The 19,354-nt window shown below is 39.6% G+C and overlaps 1 protein-coding gene and 1 long non-coding RNA gene across 2 annotated transcripts; both read left to right on the plus strand.

Annotated features, from left to right (window-relative positions):
- Nucleotides 1–1,939: 1,939 nt before the first annotated feature.
- LOC138242059 (uncharacterized) lies at nucleotides 1,940–4,199 on the plus strand. The gene is made up of 3 exons (XR_011191332.1): nucleotides 1,940–2,065; nucleotides 2,833–3,007; nucleotides 3,959–4,199. It is a non-coding gene; the product is annotated as an uncharacterized lncRNA (long non-coding RNA).
- A 52-nt stretch (nucleotides 4,200–4,251) lies between these two features.
- On the plus strand, nucleotides 4,252–19,340 carry casp10 (caspase 10, apoptosis-related cysteine peptidase). Its single transcript, XM_015359463.2, has 13 exons — nucleotides 4,252–4,336; nucleotides 5,529–5,835; nucleotides 6,762–6,867; nucleotides 7,829–7,964; nucleotides 8,542–8,633; nucleotides 9,338–9,374; nucleotides 11,416–11,516; nucleotides 12,621–12,648; nucleotides 14,114–14,203; nucleotides 14,991–15,064; nucleotides 15,638–15,779; nucleotides 16,513–17,008; nucleotides 17,974–19,340. Exons 2-13 carry the CDS (start codon nucleotides 5,543–5,545, stop codon nucleotides 18,143–18,145), a joined length of 1,767 nt encoding a protein of 588 aa, XP_015214949.2. The 5' UTR covers nucleotides 4,252–4,336; nucleotides 5,529–5,542; the 3' UTR covers nucleotides 18,146–19,340.
- The last annotated feature ends 14 nt before the right edge of the window (nucleotides 19,341–19,354 follow it).

Raw genomic sequence — 19,354 nt, forward strand, 5'->3', positions numbered from 1 at the left:
AACAACAACAACAACAACAAAAACTCAGTGCAGTCCTTTGATTGTCTCTAGCCTTCCCAACAATGTTTCCCATGATACCCCCCTTCCCTGCCGTGTCTGCAGAAAACATCATTAGTTCCTCTCTACACACTCATCAAACTAAGAGGCTACTTTTTCACTATAAAATACAGATCTGTCAGGGTTTGCTGTCAAGACAATGGCTGACATTTTTGGCAAACTGCCATAGAATTGTGTTTCTATCTACATTAAAAAAAAATCCTTGTTTGAAAAGAGCCTAAGAATGCAAAAATGACTTTTCCACAACAGTATTTGTAGTTTGCTTGATTCTTTGGCATGGTGATGAGTACTGCATCTTCATATCTTTTGGGTTCTGGGTACAATTTTTGACCTGATGTGATGTTGGCTTGTTCTATCTGTGGACAATTAGTTTTTTTCTGGCTGCTCTCATTTTACGCCTTCAGTCAAAAAATCCGTATCTAGCTTAGTTCGTGTCTCTAAGGTGTCCCTCATGTGTGACATGCAATGGACTGGCATCCAGCCCAGGGTGTATCCTGCCTCTCTGAGTTAGTCTCTGGCACACCATGACCCTACGCTGGAGTAAGAGAGTATTGACAATGAAAGGATGTGCAATCAGATTTCACTGCTTCCTTACTGTGCTGCTACTTAAGAGACACATTTGGCTAAAAAACATCTGCAGTCTTGCGCTTAATGTACAAAATGTGAAACTACAAACAGTTTGGAAGCGGACGTCTTGTTTAAATTCAAGAAGGTGAAGGTAATGTTTCTGCCGACCTTATACGGTACTTCAAGAGTTTTAACAAAATGGAGGCCCACCCTGAAAAGTATCAAGAAGAAAAGGCATAGAGCTGTGAAGGGGTCTTCAGGTGTGTGTGGGAGAAAGAGGGGAGGAGCAGGAACGTGACATTAAGGTAAAGAGAACATGTGAGAATGGGCAGGGCATTACCCAGGCCTGTGGTGTTGTGAAGCAGAGATACTGACCACCCTGTCCCTGTAACAGGCAGTGGTGCATGAAAATTTAACTAAATCTCAGGCAGCCATGGTTAGTTTATAAAAACATGAAACTGACTTCACAAGATGAAACAGACTGCATGATGTCTTTTGCACGTCAGCCATGCGGGTGTTGTACTTTAGAGGTCGAGGAAATTGGGTGGAAGAGGTAGATAAAACTCAATGAACAGGCGGTTCGATCCCAAATGCCTTTACTCTCATCATATCCTCAGCTGAATGCAGTTCTGCTAGAAGAACGGGACGGGATTGGGCTCAACATATTGGAAAACCTTAACAAAAAAACCCTATTCGATGGGGTTCCTAATATTTCGGCCTGTGCGTGAATCTCTGATTTCCAAAATCACACGCAGGGATGATACTTGATAGGATTGTTCTATACCATTGTATGGATGTACCCTGAGGATGTTGAATGTTCAAATAGTGTAAATTTAGAGAGAACGGAAGTAATCAACAGGGCTTTAAGGAACCAAATATGAAAGGCTCAGTAATTTGGTATACAGTATGTACAATATACGCTGTAGTGTTCGTATCAAAGCATTGACCTGCGTCAACTGGTAATCTTTAAATACAGGCATTATAGCATATTTAGGTACTGTAGGTAGTATATACTGTACATATACTGTATGTAACTATAACTATTGTTCTATGAATAAAATGCTATTAAAACCCACGTTTCTATGCATTGACTGCAAACCTGCTACACAATGTTTTACTGGCATTTTGAAACAAGTGTTGATGGTTAAGCAACGCCAAGAAAACAAGAACCACATTCTGCAGAGAACTTTTTCAGTAGTAGTTAGTTACACATTTGCCGTAAATTCGTATTGTTTTCCTTAATATGGGCATAACTGTCCCGGAAATGATGAAGCTGTTCATAGTGTGGCACTAGTACACCCTATCATGTGCTGTACCAATCTCTGAGCCACACTTTGCCGGTGAAGGAAGAATCGGTGGATACTTTGTGCTTTTACCAATTTAAATAAAGATAAACCGACATGCAATTTTTTAAAGTTGCACATTGCTTGAAAACCTGAAGGTACATTTTATTTAGTTTCATAAAAACGTTAGCGAGAATATACTTCTTTTTTTTTCTTTCTTACTTTACAGAGGTACAGTCATTTTGTACTGACACCGCGTGATTTATTCCAGCTAGGAGACAACATACGTTCATAAATGACAAGTAATTGTTTAAAAGGTAGTGATACGGCGAAATATAATGCCGATTAATACACTTTTAAGCGACGTGATACTGTGTTAAACTTTTTTTTTAAATTGAAAGCGAAAGCGGATCTGGTGAGCTACTACAGTAACATTTCAGAGGAATGACAGTAACAATGTTGTTGGCCAGTTCGCGTCTGTTCTTTCTCCAAAAGGTGTGGTAAAAGTTTTGATTTTCAAACTTCAAGCACATCTTTAACTCTGCTGTCTTCGAAATTTCATTTGTATTCGGATCGATAAGGGTAAATTACAATATTGGAGTTGACCATTTTCTATGATAAATTTGCACGACTACATAGCGTATATTCGTTTTTTTTCCTTGTGGAGGAGACCAGAATTGTACCCCATCCGAGACAAATTGTTTATAGTGAAAGCCGAAGAGCAAGCGTTATTTGAGACCTACTGTACAATAAAAACAGGAGAGGAAATGTTTATCTGTAAATAAAGTAACAAAAATACGTAGAAATGTGCAATTTGTAGTATTGTTATATCTTGTTTGCAGTTTCGGCACATTTCAACAGAACAGCAGTCTTTAAATTCACATTTGTAACACTTCTAACTTTCGTATCTCATTTGTTTCTAAAGTAAAGGAGGAACTAAAGGAACAGACACTCGACATCCATGACACACAGCGCAGAAAGTCAGGGGACTGTGACCAATACATTTTAGGATCTGAAGCCGCATCAGACATCAGTATTACCGGAAGAAACACACCGAGACGAGAAGACAGGCCCCAGCTGGAACAAATGCATGTGAATTGGTGAGTTACCCTTCACCACTGGGTGTATGTCACTACCCCAGACCCCAGATAGATGCATCTTTTAAATGTTCATCATTTATTTATTTTTTTCAATTTGTTGATGAACCTCCGTGTACGGTCAATAACTAACTTTAAGCTAAGGCACTTTAGGTTAGGAGAGCAGGAAACTTGCACTGTATAGTCAATGCAGTCACGTGTTCTGCGTTGTAACACAAACATAATGACGACTACATTGTAAAATCTGAATTAAGAACCCGGAAAGAACATGTGCAAATAATTTTTGGTGCAGTTCGGGAGATTAATGGCGGGGATTGAAGCATTAATACGTTACTTCAAAAATTTCTAGTTCTGTGTAATGGCAGTTCGCACAGTACCAGTGTAGGTTTAATTTTCCGCTTCATTGTGAACTGAGAAGTAGAGGTAGCGAGAACTGGTTTACTTATTTGCACTGCGTGTTTGTTGTGCGGAATGGTTTGTTCTGTTATTTTGACTGTAGTCCTTAAAGAAATCCAACACCAAAAATAACACATAAATACTATATTAAAAAGCGAGGAGATATGATGTCTTTTTATTAATAAAGCAGTCATAATCATGACTGTGTTTTTCCACAATGAACTTTATGTCAGTAAACCCTTCTTTGGTTTTCCGACCCATTTTCATGAGCATGCTTCTATATACTGTATAATGTGTATGGTGTCTTGCAAAGTAATAATCTCTACCAATGATATCACATTTTGTTGAATTAGAAATTATGTATATGATATTATGTATGTGATGAAAACTAAAAACCAAAATGTTTACTTATATTATTCAGAAGCACCCACCCCACCCTCCCTAATTCAATTCTTGACGGTTGTACCTTCGGCAGAAATTACAGCTGTGAGTCTCTCTTAAGATACTGTAGATCTTCTCCCACTTTGCACAGTATTATTGCCCATTTTGTCTTTGCAGAAGTGCTCAGGCTCGGTCCAGTTGGTTGGGGATCATTGAGGGACTGCAGTATTAAAGTCTTGCCACCTGGAGAAGACTCCCTTCCTCGTCCATCTGCTCACGGGAAACTCCGTTTCAGGACTCGTCAGCAAGCCATGGAATTCTAGCCCGATCTGGCAGAAAAATATCTCCCAGAACTCGGCTATTCCCCCCAGGGCTCCAAGTCTAATCTGCTCCCCCTCTCCTTCCCCAACTTCCCATCCTTCTCATCCATTTCTCCAGCAGCGAAACGTGTACACTCTGGCTGGCCGCCTCACTCAGCCCCCCTTGTCCTCTGTCTCCCCAAGCCCACCTGCCCCCCAACTGCACGTCTCAACTGCACCAGTCCACTTCCAGCAGGTGAGTCCTTCTTTGGCCCCTTCCCCCCATTTTCCATCTCAGAGCAATGTTGTTCCGCAAGAGCCCTGCCCCGCTGCTGCCCCTCTTAGCCTGCGGTGTCAGAACAAGTCGGGTCTGGGCTCCTAGTTCACAGCCTTTACTGCCCCCTGCTAATGTGCTAATGTACTGTGGTCCCTGCTCCTTTGGGGGTCCCAGTTGTGGTCCAGGATATGGAGATACTGTATAGAGTAAGTAGCACAGGCAGAGAACTCAAGAACAAAACTAGGGATCAGAGCAAGGGTTCAGTTGGGGGACAGAGCCCCATGTAATACACAGTCAGTACTTAAGTAGCCTGATTCACCTGAGACAGAAGTGGTGGTAACTTGTGCGCAGGTGGAACAGGCTTCCTGTCTGATCTTGTAACCATAGCAAAGAGCTGACAGGTGAGTTGAGACTCCACTAGTTGCCATGGTAACACTAGCTCATTTTATGGTGCTCCAGCAGGGACGGGCTTGACATCCTGTTGATATCCGTTCCATCCTTAATGGTCTGTACTTAATTCCAAACACCTTATTATCACATTTCCTTAGCAAGTCATTCAACTTTTTCTGCATTCTGGCATGATAGTTTGGAAAGATTGGATCAATGCAGACATTTGTTTTCTAGTACATGTGCAGACAAACTACAAACAGCAAGAAAGCAGTCATTAGTCTTGTACACCAATTCAGTTTCTGCTACTGATATTCCTATTTTTTCCTAATCTATATGAGGAACATTAAAATATACCATCAAATGTACTTCTTCCTTTGCACATATGTTCTGTGTTACACATATGTTTATTTAAAATCGAATTATAACTGATATCAGACATGGGTTGTAATCTTTAATACTATGGCATTTTAATACTTTTATGTGTTTGATCATTATAGTATATCATTTCTGAGACAAACCGTTCATGTAGGTTAAATTCCCCTACCTGGTTGCTCTTGCTAATGAAAAGTGCTGTAATTGGCCTTCATCCATTTTTCCTGAATGTCGGAACACTTTATATCCATTAAGACCATATTCGTCACATCACATGTCCATATTTCAGGATTTCATCCTTGTTTCTGTGATTCCAATGACACCATAAGCAGATGTTCATGCGGCAGCTTCGACACTATAGTTTCCTATGAAAGTTTAACTGGTTTTCTTTATTTTTTTCTAATTGCAGTCTCCATCAGCATAATGGACTTCCAAAAAATGCTGCTTAAAATAGATCAGTGCCTCAGCAGGGAGGAGGCAGAAACCATGGTGTTCCTGTGCAAAGACCTGCTGGAAAAAGACCTCAGCACAATCACATCCGCCAGCGATCTCTTCACTCACCTAGAACAACAGGGCCTCTTAGATTCGGAAGACCTTTTCATCGTACCAGAGCTATTGTTCCGGACCCGGCACTTTTCTCTGCTGAAAAAACTGAAGTTGACTAAAACTGAGGTTCAGGATCTTTTGCCGAGGAAAGGGAAAATTTCAAATTACAGGTGAGATGTGTGTACATTTTGTGCTGATTCTTCAAGTCCTGATCAGAGAGCTTCTGCTTTTTGTAGAACAATTTTTGTATAGGGGAAGAAATGCAATGTATGTAAGGACAGCAGCTGCTATTGACTCCCAGTAACTAACATTGACATTATGTTTATAATACAGGATGCGCTAACTGTTGAATAAGAACCATCAGGAAATGGAATTTAGCCTGGTTAACGTATACAAAGGTGTGTTAAGGAGTGGAGTAAATTAAAGATAGACTTGATTTCCATTGACTTGACTCTTCAAACCTAACTGAGCTGCTTGGGACTGTTGGACAACTTTGTTCAACAACTTTCTCAAGATTGCATTTTGGAAATATACAGATGGTCTTTTAGAATAAAAGAATTGGTAAGGGGAACAGAAATGTTCTTAAATAAGTTATGGTACAGTACAAACTGTTAGGCTGTTCTTTTTCTCTGTTATACTTCGAGTTGCTTAGCATAGTGTTGTGTAGCATTGAATTTGTTTTTAGTTGCACATACAGTACAAGAAAAAATAACAAAGTTCAAGGGAGCCCAAAGTCTAAAACAATTTTACTGTGCATGCATAATGCAGCCTGGTTATGTAAGAACTGTATACATGTACTGTATGTGCTTGTGACTGAAAAAATATGTATTTTCTGCTGTGTTAGAGAATGAATTCAGGCATAGTATTTATTGTTTAAATAAAAATATTGTTTCTAATTGCTTCTGCATACATACCACAATACAATCCACATTCTAACAGAAATGAGAGCACGTGTGAATATCGAGTTTTAGCTTGCATTAACAGAATTTCAATAGGGAGAAATAACGAAATACATATAATAATCGTTTTATGAGGACTTTGTGTGTATTTCTCAGACATCTCAATTGAACTGTAGTTGTGGTCTGTTTTCTCGCAGGCAACTGCTGTATGACCTTTCAGAGAATATTACCTCAGCTGATTTGAAAAGCGTGAAGTTTTTGCTTCAAAACACCCTTCCGCGGTGTAAGCTGGAGGATGACACGGCAAGTTCAAACCTTCTATCACAGAAAGATGTGAAATTGAACTCTGTACAGGTTGTCTGAGGATGGTGTTACTCAAGGAGAATTTCATATGTTTGATTTGTACTGTATTTTGCAGTTTTTCTAGCAAGAAATACATTAGAAACATGAGAAAGGTTCCAAATAAGAAGAGACTACTTGGTCCATCTTTGGTTCTTTGACTGCTCCTGCTTATTATTAATAATTCCTTGCTGTAATAGCCATTGATCATAGGGGTAAGCAGTGGTCTGTGCAGGAAGACACAGGAAAGCAGGCAGGTGTAGCAAACCATTCAATTCAATTTGTTTTTATATAGCACCTTTCACAACATGGTTTCCCCCAAGGCACTTAACAAAGCAGTGTGACAGTACATGACATTACAACACAGAAAGAGAAAAAGCCAGAAGACAATGGAGGAGAGGGACCAAAAACAGAAAAACCTCTAGGGGTCCAAGTTCAACTGGCTGCCCAACCCCTCTGGGCAAGCTAACATTATACAATTCTTAAAAAGTACTAAATGTGGAGTTCCATCATGTCCTCCTGTGTGCACTTATCTGTAAATCGTCCTAAACAATAGCTGTATTCGCAGTGTCCGTCTTGGATCCATGGCAGTGATGCAGCGTCCAACTCAGATGGTGCCCAGCTCGGGTACCATCCGGACATGTGGGGAGGAGAATAGGATAGTTTGGTCAGAACAGATGTATCCACCTGGAAGGCCAATACTGAGACACACAACGGCTAACAGTCAGGAAACATAGGCCAATTCCCAAGTCAGGAACAAAGCGAGGTTCAAGTTGTTAGGTTTATATTATGTGACTCAGAAGTTGCGTTCTATATTACTCCAATGTGCTGAGCAAATTGATGCACGTATATGATTATATTTTCAAACCATCACCATTACTTATGTAAATGAATTGTTCTGTTGTTGTTTTTTTTACCTGTTTAGAGTATACTTAAGCTTTTCCTGGAAATGGAAAAACAAGATCACTTGGACAAGAACAACCTTGAGACTCTTGAGCAAGTTATACAAATCATCTCCCCAAATTTAATTAGAAAAATAGCCAAGTATAAAACTGATATTGGTGAGTCCCCTTTTTATGGAAAATGCTTCTAGAGATTTATTGCGAATCATAAACAAAATATATGCCCATACCTGATGAAGGCTTCACATCTGAAACATTATGGTTTGTCCTTCTTTTTACTTTCCAGCTTGGAATTAAGATCTGCTTCTTTCTGTATTGTTTTATTGCTTAAATCAAACAATTAAACAGCCATATACAGTAACTAGCAAAAGATTAAAATTAACAGACGTAATCTTAATTAGAGATGTAAGCAATTTCTGACCATAATCAGAAACAGCAAGAAAGAACTGTACAACTGATTTGTTTTTAGACGATGAATACATGCATAGATACCTGCGAATACAGAGAGGAATGTGAGAATGCAGTTCATTGTGATGTATAGGTTTATCAATATCGTCCTGTGAAAATAATTTGCTTCTAATTTGTGTTACATTTATAGTAGTGTTATGCTCTGTTGTAATGTAACGGTCTAGAACATGATTCATTGCATTTAAGATGATCACCTCTTTATTAATGCAAAGAATTGAGTATTTTGGTGGTAACTATTGCTTTTAATATTCTGTATTCCTGAATTCAGAGCTTTCTAGAGAGGAAACTGGAAACTCCACAGGATCTCAGAAAGTCGTTTTAAGGCAGCGGTCTATGGAAATCCATTCATGTACTCAACAGGTAGAGTACTGCATCCACATGCTGAATGTAGTGTATTTATGTCTTGTTCTGTAATATGGTAGACATTCATATAACCCACCTTTTCCTTTATTATTTAGTTTATACGCCTTAATATGTATTTCAGCCAGTGATATGCTTTGTTTACATCAAAGAAGTATCCATCTCAAAGATGAATGAGAGCTATTTGTGCTGGAATACTTTGATAATATGCCACATCAAATTCCCTTCAGAAACAGCACCATGAGTCACGCGAAACTCTTTCTAATGTGCTGCACAACAGGTCTCACAGACGTGTCAAACTATGGGCCTGCTGAACTGCAAAGGCTTACATTTTCACACTCAGCCTTAAAATATTTCAACATTTAAATATTTGTTTTGAAATCTTCCATGATACTCAAACAATTACATCACTTAAGGAAGAGAGGGCACATGCAGAAGGAAAGAGACAACCCTATAGCTCACCTGAGAGGTGAGGCAGAAACTTATTTGAAAATTATTTGCAAAGGCACATGTATTGGAATGGAACCTGTAATTCCAATGGTTTCTCAAGACAGAACTGTGCATACTACTTTATTTTTAGTTCCAGAAATTAACCCTTCTCCATCTGTTCATTTCCTTTGTGATTTCTCACAGTGTATATGCCATTATATTTAATTTGATTTTGAATTCATAATTTAATTTTGTTTGAATTTATATCTCTACAGGCAGGTGTATCAGGACGTTCAAGACCAGCTTCACTGGGTTTGATATAATCTATTGTTATTTTATTTTTGCCTGTGGAGCATTTGTTTGGTAGAAGTATTTTGTTAGGGATAAAATGTTTCTCCTTACACTTTCGATTACGCAAGTTTATTAGCGCTACGGAAAAAAAAAACTCGTGTATACGAGAAAAGTATTATACTGTACACAATAGTTAATTTGTGGACAATGTTGCCTACTACAGTATATTCATACTGTAAATTCCATTGTACTGTGTATATGCAATTATATTGTCCTGTGCAAAGTAGCATTGACTTTAACAAAAGCAGAATATCGTCACACTCATAATTTCTGGAAAAAAAATAATCTAAAGGAGCACATGTCTTTTCTATACATACAGTAAAGTACAACACCGTGTCAGTAAAGCTGCAGAAACATGTCCTGTACATACTGTAGGTTTTTGCCTACTCTTTAAAAACTGAACGGAATATATCCAGGATGACTTATACCAATTGTTATTGTTTGTAACAGTAAACGGCAAGCTAGCACATACATACTGTATAACGGGTTGTGTGTCGTCCTGTAGTTCTTCTTTTTGTTTGGCATTACCCTATTTCTGTACATTCACGTCTGTGCAACCGGATCCACAAATACTGTTTCTTCCCCCTTCGAAATACACTATTCCTGCATTTTGCTGCGTAATTCCAAATTCAAATGCGTTTGATGTCAGCATACTGTAGTCTAAAAGCTTTTGAGGACTTGACAACTGAATAACAGTAACAGTAAGCCAAAAGTAGGTATTATATCTGAGTGTCAAGTCATCGTACAGTAAATGTATTCCATTCAATGTTTAAAGAGTCGGCAAAAGAAAAAAAAACATGTACAGTAGACGTTTCTCCTGTACAAACACACGCGTTTAACCCGATACTGCTCACACCTGTGTTGTACTGCACTTCACGTCTACAAAAGACAGTACACGTGAAACTGCACAAACATATACGGTACGGTTTTTTTTGCCGACTCTATACATTGCACGGAATACATTTTACAATGATGACAGCTTCACATCAAAAAGAAAATACCTTTGGAAAGCCGTGTCATTTCTACTCGTCAGAGAAACGTCGAAAACGATGCGCGTATAACCTGAGAATGCTTACTGACCCCGTGTTGGGCTTCATGTATCCAAAAGGCAGAACACATGCTCATTTAGATTTTTATTTTTATTTTTCAAAACAGAGGAGATTCTGCTGTTGTTAAAGTCAATGGTACAGTACAATGCAATATACAGTATTAATATAGTAGGCAACATTGTTCACAAATTAACTAATGTGTTTAAACGGAATAATTTTCTCATATAAACGAGATACTTTTATTATATAAACGAGATATATTTTTTTCCTCGGTGGTGCTAATAAACATCCGCAATTTTAGTTTTCAGTTTATGCTGACAAAACTGTTTGGATTTAAAATATTCACACACACACACAAAATTGTTATTATCCAGCAATGTGGGATATCTCTAGAAAGGGCTGAATCCTTTACAAGACACTGTATTTGCAATTTCTTTCCTTCCTCTTGCCTGTATTAGCGAATTTGCTGTATATTAATCTATTTCTACGTAGATTACTGACTTTGCTCTTTAAAAGACATTGAACGCTAACTGCGAGGAATCACAAATGTAAAAATGTAAAAATCACAACTCATAAAGACGGGAGGCACATTACTGATATTATATAATACGCGATACATGTAAGAGATGTTATGTCATGTACAGTAATTGGACTTTGAGATGTCATTTCAGAATATTCTAGCTGTACACTTGAGTTTATCATCAGGAATACAGATATAAAGCAAAACATCAACTGAGAATTACACAGAATGCTTATACTGTACCATGAAATGTGAAAATTAGCACTATCTTCACATTAGGCGTTTCCAGTTCATTGGTGCTGTTTATTAGTAAATACTCTCTTTAAACAAAACCGCTGAAATGGTTTTTTTACTTTGACAATGAAATAAATGTCTCCGTGGCTCAGCTACTGGAGTGATTACTTCAGTTAATACTTTGCATTTTGTTTTTAAGAATTGGGATATGAGCTGACAAAATACAAAATTCCCAGTGAAGAGACCGGAAGTCATAACCAGGCAGAGCAACTGTCTTCGCTTGACTTCCGTGGCCTCAGTGTAAGATGTGATTTAACTCCATTTAAAGTATTCTTTATTTAAAATAAGGTGAAGGTGTGAGAGGGCTGGTTGGATGGCACAGTGGTTAGCTTTGCTGCCTTGCAGTGCTACAAGTCTTCTAGTAATAATAATTGCTTACACTTATATAGCGCTTTTCTGGACACTCCACTCAAAGCGCCATACAGGTAAAGGGGACTCCCCTCTACCACCACCAATGTGTAGCCCAATGTGTAGGATGATGCAACAGCAGCCATAGTGCACCAGTACACTCACACACACCAGCTATCAGTGGGGAGAACAGAGCCAGTTCATAGATGGGGATTATTGGCCATGATTGGTAAGGGCCAATGGGAAATTTGGCCAGGATGCCAGGGTTACACCCCTACTCTTTTCATGAAACACCCTGGGGTTTTTAATGACCACAGAGAGTCAGGACCTCAGTTTTACATCTCATACGAAGGACAGCACCTTTTTACAGTATAATGTCCCCGTCACTATACAGGGGCATTTGGACCCATTTAGACCGCCCATTGAGTGCCCCCCCTGGTGGCCCCACTGACACCTCTTCCAGCAGCAACCTTAGTTTTCCCAGGAGGTCTCTCATCCAGGTACTGACCAGGCTCAGACCCGCTGAGCTTCAGTAGGCTGCCAGCTGTGAGTTGCAGGGTGATATGGCTGCTGGCAGTCCATGTGGGTGTCCATAGTCCAGGGGTGCTATCTGTGTGGAGTTTGCATGTTGTTGCAGGTTTTCTCTGGGTGCTCCAGTTTCCTGGGAGTTGACTTCTGGGAAAATTGGCCCTGGTGTGACTGTGTGCATGCTTGTGTGTCTATCTGCCCTCTGATGGACTGGCACCCAGTCCAGGGTGTACCCCGCCACTACCCTAGACTGGATGAAGCAGTTAGAAAATGGTTGGATGACGAATGGGAAGATTTAAAATGGTATTAAAATCTTGCAGATTTTTATATCGCACATGAGAGGCCTTTCTGCTCCCCACATTATGGAACTCTATGCAATATCTATCAAGCTGGCAACTTTTGAAATCTGCCCTCTTACTGTGTGTATTAATTAAAGCATTCTAATTGAATTTCCCTTTATTCTTACAGTCTGTCCCAAGCTTCACTGGATCACTTGGTATGTAAAAACTGACAGTGTCACAGAACAGTAACAGGACATATCTACCTTTTGGCCTGTTTAGCAGCTGAATGATTAATCGTATTTCCTTCTGTAACCATATTTTAAAACTCACACGTATCTCTTAAAACCCTAAAAACACAAAATGTAGGTGTTTCTTCATTGATTATCTTTACAACATTTGGCAGTTCATTAATTTAATCTTTGTATATCTGACTTTGCATTAAATGTGGTCAACAAAGGCTAAAGCATGTGACTGTTTGATTTAAAAGTTGTTAACTGAAATACATCAGTGAAAAATTAGAGACTATCTGGAAATAAGTGTGTTGATCACAGCCCTATTTAAAAAGCATTGTTAAAAATGTTCATAGAGTTGATCTTGAATAGGGTGCTATTATTTATATATACTGATGGAAAAAAGAAACGCAACACCTCCTACTCCACACTCTGGCCCTCAAGTCTGCGTGGAACAGGCTGAAGAGTGACTCATCTGTGAAGAGGACCTGAAGCCACTGCTGATGAGTCCATCGCAGCCTCTGTCTGGCCCAGGCCAGTCGGGTGTGACGTCTAGGAGGTGTGAGCAGAGGGCCTCTGACAGGTCGCCTTGCTCTAAGGCCAGCAGCATGGAGCCTCACTGTCCTGTCACTGATGCGGGCATTGTGTCTGCCGGCAGTTTCAGCAGCAGTACGGGTCTGAAATGATCTCTCAGATAGAAAAGTCTGATGTGTCGGTTCTGCTCTGGTGTGCTCACTCGAGGGTGACCGGATCTTGAACGATCATCTGTCCTGCCAGTCTGCTGAAACCTTCTCTGCAGTTGGGACACAGTGGAGCGGCTTACTCCATAGTGTCTGGCAACTCTGGCACATGATATGCCTGCCTGCAGCATGCCAATGGCCCTCTCTCTTGCTTCTGGTGACATTGGAGGCATTATGCAATGCACAGAAAACTGACTAAGTGTGGCCTTTTTCTTGCAGTGGCCTAAGCTTTGAATGAAGGCCTTTTTAAAGGTGACCTGATCAGGCATTGGACCTCGTTGAGTAAAAGTGTACCTAACGAGCTTTCTTGTGATTGGCGAGTTGCAATGCCTCACTGCACAAGCTGCATTGCTGGTCAGTTGTCAACAAATTGACAACTTTTGGTGAAAGTACATGAGCTATAACTATAGTATTCTCATTCCAGAAAATGTTGCATTTCTTTGTTTCCATCAGTATATATGAGAGTTTTTGCTCTTGACCTGTACTTGCATATGATATGCCCCAGTTTTTAAAACACAATATGAAACTATTCTGTGACTGGAGGAGAGAATAATATTTACTTCTTTTTTATCTTGAAGGAAGATTTAACTAACCTTTGCAGCCGAAGGCCATTTTTCTCTTTTAAGACGCTAGTACAAGCATGCTAACACAGAGCACAGATGTGACGGTAATAGCACAGGCCTCCACTGACTCTACTACATGTATTACAGAGTCAACAGATGCTCATGCTGAAGATCTTTCATCCCGAATGCGTCGGCTAAGTAGCTCAGCAGACAGTGGCATCAGCTTGTCTTCATCAGGTATAACTTTGTATTACTTTGTACAGTGTTTTTTCCTGACTGTAAGACTCATTTTGACAGCTTAACCTTCGGATGACAGTAGAGGTGTAAGCCAACATTTACTGAAAGGTTTGTGTTAAGAGTTGACTCCAGTAACATGTTCTGGTCAGCTTTGCTGAAATGGAATACCAAGGATAAAAAGTCAGCAGTCCTCCAACCCAGTAAAGCATATTTCTGAAAGTGGAAACGGTAGTGATTGAGCCAGTGTCAGCATTGTGCAATGCCAGAACCTTGACCAGGTCTAGTGCAAGTGATTGCAGTACTCCAATCCTGGAGTCCTTGCACTGGCTTCCAGTCAGGTTTCGTGTCGACTTTAAAATCCTCATGCTCACCTATAAGACTCTGCATGGCTTGGCACCCTAGTACCTGTCTGACCTTCACTCATCTAATCCTGGTCTACTGTCTATCCCTTAAGCGTGTCTATACTCTATGGGTGACAGAGCTATGCCCAAAAGCTCTGGAACTCTATTCTTAGAGGATAACAGAGAGTCACCTTTCCTGACGTTATTTCAAATCTAGACTCAAACCCTTTTTTAGAACCCTTTTATTTAACTGGTTCTATCTGCCCCTTGGCTTTCCTGCTGTATTTCATACCTCCATCTACTACCGTATCTCCTCTCAATGTGTATTTTTTGTTGTTCTTCAAAGCGCTTTGAAAAGGCACTTTTAAAGGCACTATATAAAAATATATAGAAATAAAAGATTTTAAAATTATTTTTATACCTTTTTTTTCTGGTGTCTCAATTAGTGCAAAATCCTCGGCCATCGTTTGCTTCTTCGAGTGTGAACACAAATGTGGAATCGGTCCCAGGGGACACAGTGGTGAGTTTTTCCTGCTTGTTTCTTTTCTATTTTCATCATCAGTGTTTTGTGTTCAGATACATATTTTCCTAACATTTGACCTCCCAAAAATCTATATAAAAATGTAACACCGTTAGGTTGCACTTGATCGCCTAGTTAGAATAGATCCGCCGTTAATATTTTTAGGAGTATTGAATTCAACTTTAGTGGCAGCAGTTAAATGCAAACACAGAGATATTTTAAGAATATCAAGTGCTCCTGTTCTTTCAGATACAGGCCGTACTCATTATCTTGCTTGAAAAGTATTTGGCTCAACACATCTAGACTTGTTAATAGAATATCAAAAATAAGTTTAGCTGCTTTAACTTCAGGTTACAAACATTGCCTAAATACAACAGGGTTCTTCTGTGTTAAAACTGACACAAGCTGGCAACACATTTCAGGTTGTTATTTTTCAAAAGGAATGATGAAACTAAGAACGACACTTACAAGGTCAGTTAACACACAGTATGTTCTGAATTGCCCAAGTTAACATCGCATCTATGGTGACTAACATCGAGATTGTTGTGATTCTGTTCTGTTTTATTCACAAAGCACTTGGAGGTTTATGAGATGAATGGAGAAAAGAGAGGATACTGCCTGATTATAAACAACTACAGCTTCGCAGAGTCCCGAAATGCCACAGGCCATGATCAGAAACCTTTTTTTGACAGAAAGGGAACAATGGTAGATGCCAGTAAGTGTTTTATTTTATCTTCATTAGGCCTAAGTATTCTTTTACTTGCTGTATTCGCTGTACTAGTTGTAATTCTCTTATTCTCTTATGTTACCTGATTGATATACAGATGTTTTCTGTAATGCCTAGGTTAGGTATGGACTAGAAATCCTTTCTTCACTTAACCACCAATGGTTACTGTAGCTGACAGCCCACTGAGTACGGAATGTAGAGATTCTTTCCTCTTACTGGCTTATTGCGATTCTTATATGCCGAAACATTCAACTTTACAGACGTGTTATGCTGAAATCCTGTTGGTCTTTTCAGGGGATTTTAAATCTTCCGCCTTTTAATTTTACTCACTGCGGTATGTTGCATATGGCACTCGCTAGTATTGAGAACACAACCCCTAGTTCCTAACATGAGCTGAACCAGAGGAAAATATGGAGCAGTAAAGTATGAAAATATAAAGTGTAGTACCTTACTTTCAGGACACTATTAAGGAATGCACAGGACCTCTCTTAATTTAATAAAAGAAACCAGTGACATAAATAACATACCCTCATAAATACCCTTATTGATGTCCGCGCTGGGTATACTGTAACTGTGGTGTAAGTAATGATATTTTTATTAAGTCATTTTGACAAAAATCAAAAAAGTGTTTTTTTTTGGCACGCTTGATACTTTTAGTTTGTTTAGTGAATTGTAAAAGGCACCTGTGGCGGACCAGATCTTTTAATCTCTTATATTTCAGAGAAACTTACAGAAGTCTTTCAGTGGCTGGGGTTCGTGACTGAGTGTATAGATGACTGCAGTCAACGGAAGATAGTAGAAACCCTCCAGCGATACCAGCAAAGAGACCATGGGGCCATGGACTGCTTTGTATGCTGTATTCTGAGCCATGGACTGAAGGGAGTAGTGTATGGAGTTGATGGGCGTAAAATCCTCATTAAAGAAATGACCAGGAAATTTTCTGGTGTTATGTGCCCCTCTCTGAGGGGCAAACCCAAGTTATTTTTCATTCAGGCTTGTCAGGGCACCGCAGAGCAACTGGCAGCACCAATCGAAGCCGATAGTTACGACCCAGACATCTCCACTGATGCCTATGTGCCGAAAAACTGTATTCCCGACGACTCCGATTTTCTCATTGGAATGGCCACAGTGGAAGACTACGCCTCTTATCGCGACAAGTTACAGGGCACGTGGTACATCCAGTCCCTGTGCGAGAATCTTCAGCTGTTGGTTCCAAGGTAAGAAGTTATTCAGAAGTGGCAAAATAGCACATGCATGTACTGCATGAAATCTTTTCCGGATGACTACGTACAGGTACAGTATGTATATTAGGAGGGAATTCTAAATTGAATCACACACCCACAACCACTAGATGCAAGAAGGCCTTCACAGTGTTTTCTCTTTTATTTTATTTTAAGTTGAATGGGCAATGCCTAGGCCAAGCCTGGGATATGGTCTGAAGATGAATGCTGTGCTGCACCTTTTTCTTTCTTGACTTTTTGGCTTGTCCTGATTTTCAAAACTTTGAAATAAAGCTGCAGATCTTTCTCAGTGCTGCCAAGATCCGTCTGGTTGATGTGTGGCTCCTCACCCCGCCAGCGGGCATTAGTTTTCCCGTGAGTTATCAGCTGCCAGGCAGGTAAAAAAGTGGAAAAAGAAGGTACACTGGGACTGCACTAGAGGGCGGTTGCAAATGATTCGGACTTTGTAATTCAAGATACGTAGCTGTCTATCCATTTTCTAAACGCTTCATCCAATTCAAGGTCGCTGTGAGACAAGCAATCCCGGTAAACAATGACTCTAAGGAAGGATACACCCTGGACAGGACACCAGTCCATCGTAGGGTACACACGCACAGACACACACAGACACTCTCACACCAGAGCCAATTTTCACAGAAGCCAGTTAACCTACTAGCATGTCTTTGGACTGTGGGAAAAAACCCAGAACTTGGAGGTGACACGATTACTTTTAGGACAATCGCCTAAAAAGTGAGTGTGTCTGTGTTTGTCAGCCCTGCAATAGACTGGCGTCCCATCCAGGGTTATCCTGCCTCGTGCCCATTGTTTGTAGGGCTAGGTTCTCTGCAACCCTCAATTGGAAGAAATAGTTTAAAAAACGGGTGGATGAATTCAGCTTGCAGTTGTATTTTTAATTCAAGCAATCCCACGACAATAAATCCCGTTTTTCTTTTTATCTGTAGAGGGGAGGACCTGCTGTCAATACTTACAAAGGTGAACATGGATGTCAGTAAGAAATCAGACAAATATGGAATCAAGAAGCAAATTCCACAGCCAGCCTACTCCCTGAGGAAGAAACTGATATTTCCACACCGTCAAGCTCCAGCTCCACTTCAGAAGCTACAAAAACAGTAAACCACACTAAACTACAGTAACTGAAAAAATGTGCAAGGGAGTATCCCCCCGCACAGTGCGTTATACAGTATGAGGCATAGCTCTAGGTTACTTCTAATGTTCCATTAATTTGTTGTGGAAGTTGGAAAGAGTTCCGGATTAGCCTCTGACGAAAAGAAAACACACTGATGCATAGATAAAGAGCTGGTGAGGTATCTGGAGCTGATCTGCTTTGCCATGCATCGGATGTATCATCTGTCTCTTATGCAATTACATCAGAGGGGAGGCAAACTGATCGGCCAGAGGGCAGCGTGTTGGTATGGATAATATACAGTGGACCATACCGATTAATAAAATATTAATAGTGGATTGATGACAGATATATTGACACCAAAGAGAGAAAATATTAGATGGGTGAAATTAACTTAATTTCTTATTACTGATAAATATTCCATCAGAACGGAGCACAATATTGAATCATGAAACCATTCTGTTTTTTTATCCTCTTTGCTTAATGAGAAAGCAGTTGTTCACCCATCTGTACAGCGATCTCAGAATCAGGTGGTACTCTTGTTGAAATTCACAATACGGAGCCACAGCATGGTCGACTAACTTTTGCTGTGTATCTGGAGGCACTGCAATTCAGCAATGAGAATGTCTGCTCACACACACAGTTGTACATGAACAAAAACCAAGGTCTTTCTGTGTTCATTTGTACCCCCCACCCTTGAATTATTTTTGTTTTATCTAATCAAGTCTAAAAGTTCTGAGTGTATGAAATGGTTCACAAAATGGATGAATTTATAGTCAGTGTGAATGTAATTTTTTTGTATCAAGTCTTAATAACTGATCATGCCTGTTAGCCTGTTCTGAAAATTCAGACAATTTGCATTTTTCTTATGTTTGATCTTTAAGGGCTAACCGAGGCAAGCTTCCTGAAGGAACATCAACCTATCATATCTTTGTAAGCACTGTAATATGTTTTAAATATCACAGTTTATTTTGCAGTTTGTAAGTATTACAATTTTTGATCTTGAACAACTGACATGGAAAATTAAAGATCAGACCAGTTTGTTTTTAAAATGTAACCAATTTTATATTTTCTCTTACCATTACCCATCACTTGCATTCCTGTACATCTCAAGTTTTAATAAAACTGACCTTTTGCAATACTGTACCTAATCCAAAGAATAAAAGCAATGATTGCAAAGCTTCACAGCTGTTGGTATG

This window comes from Lepisosteus oculatus, chromosome 12 (genome assembly GCF_040954835.1).
Source record: "Lepisosteus oculatus isolate fLepOcu1 chromosome 12, fLepOcu1.hap2, whole genome shotgun sequence".
Classification (NCBI taxonomy): domain Eukaryota; kingdom Metazoa; phylum Chordata; class Actinopteri; order Semionotiformes; family Lepisosteidae; genus Lepisosteus; species Lepisosteus oculatus.

Coding starts and splice junctions, on each gene's coding strand:
- casp10 (XM_015359463.2), top strand. CDS start 5,543: ATGGACTTCCAAAAAATGCTGCTTAAAATAGATCAGTGCCTCAGCAGG. Junction 11,517..12,620: donor TTGACTTCCGTGGCCTCAGT/GTAAGATGTGAT, acceptor TTATTCTTACAG/TCTGTCCCAAGCTTCACTGG. Junction 12,649..14,113: donor AAGCTTCACTGGATCACTTG/GTATGTAAAAAC, acceptor CATGTATTACAG/AGTCAACAGATGCTCATGCT.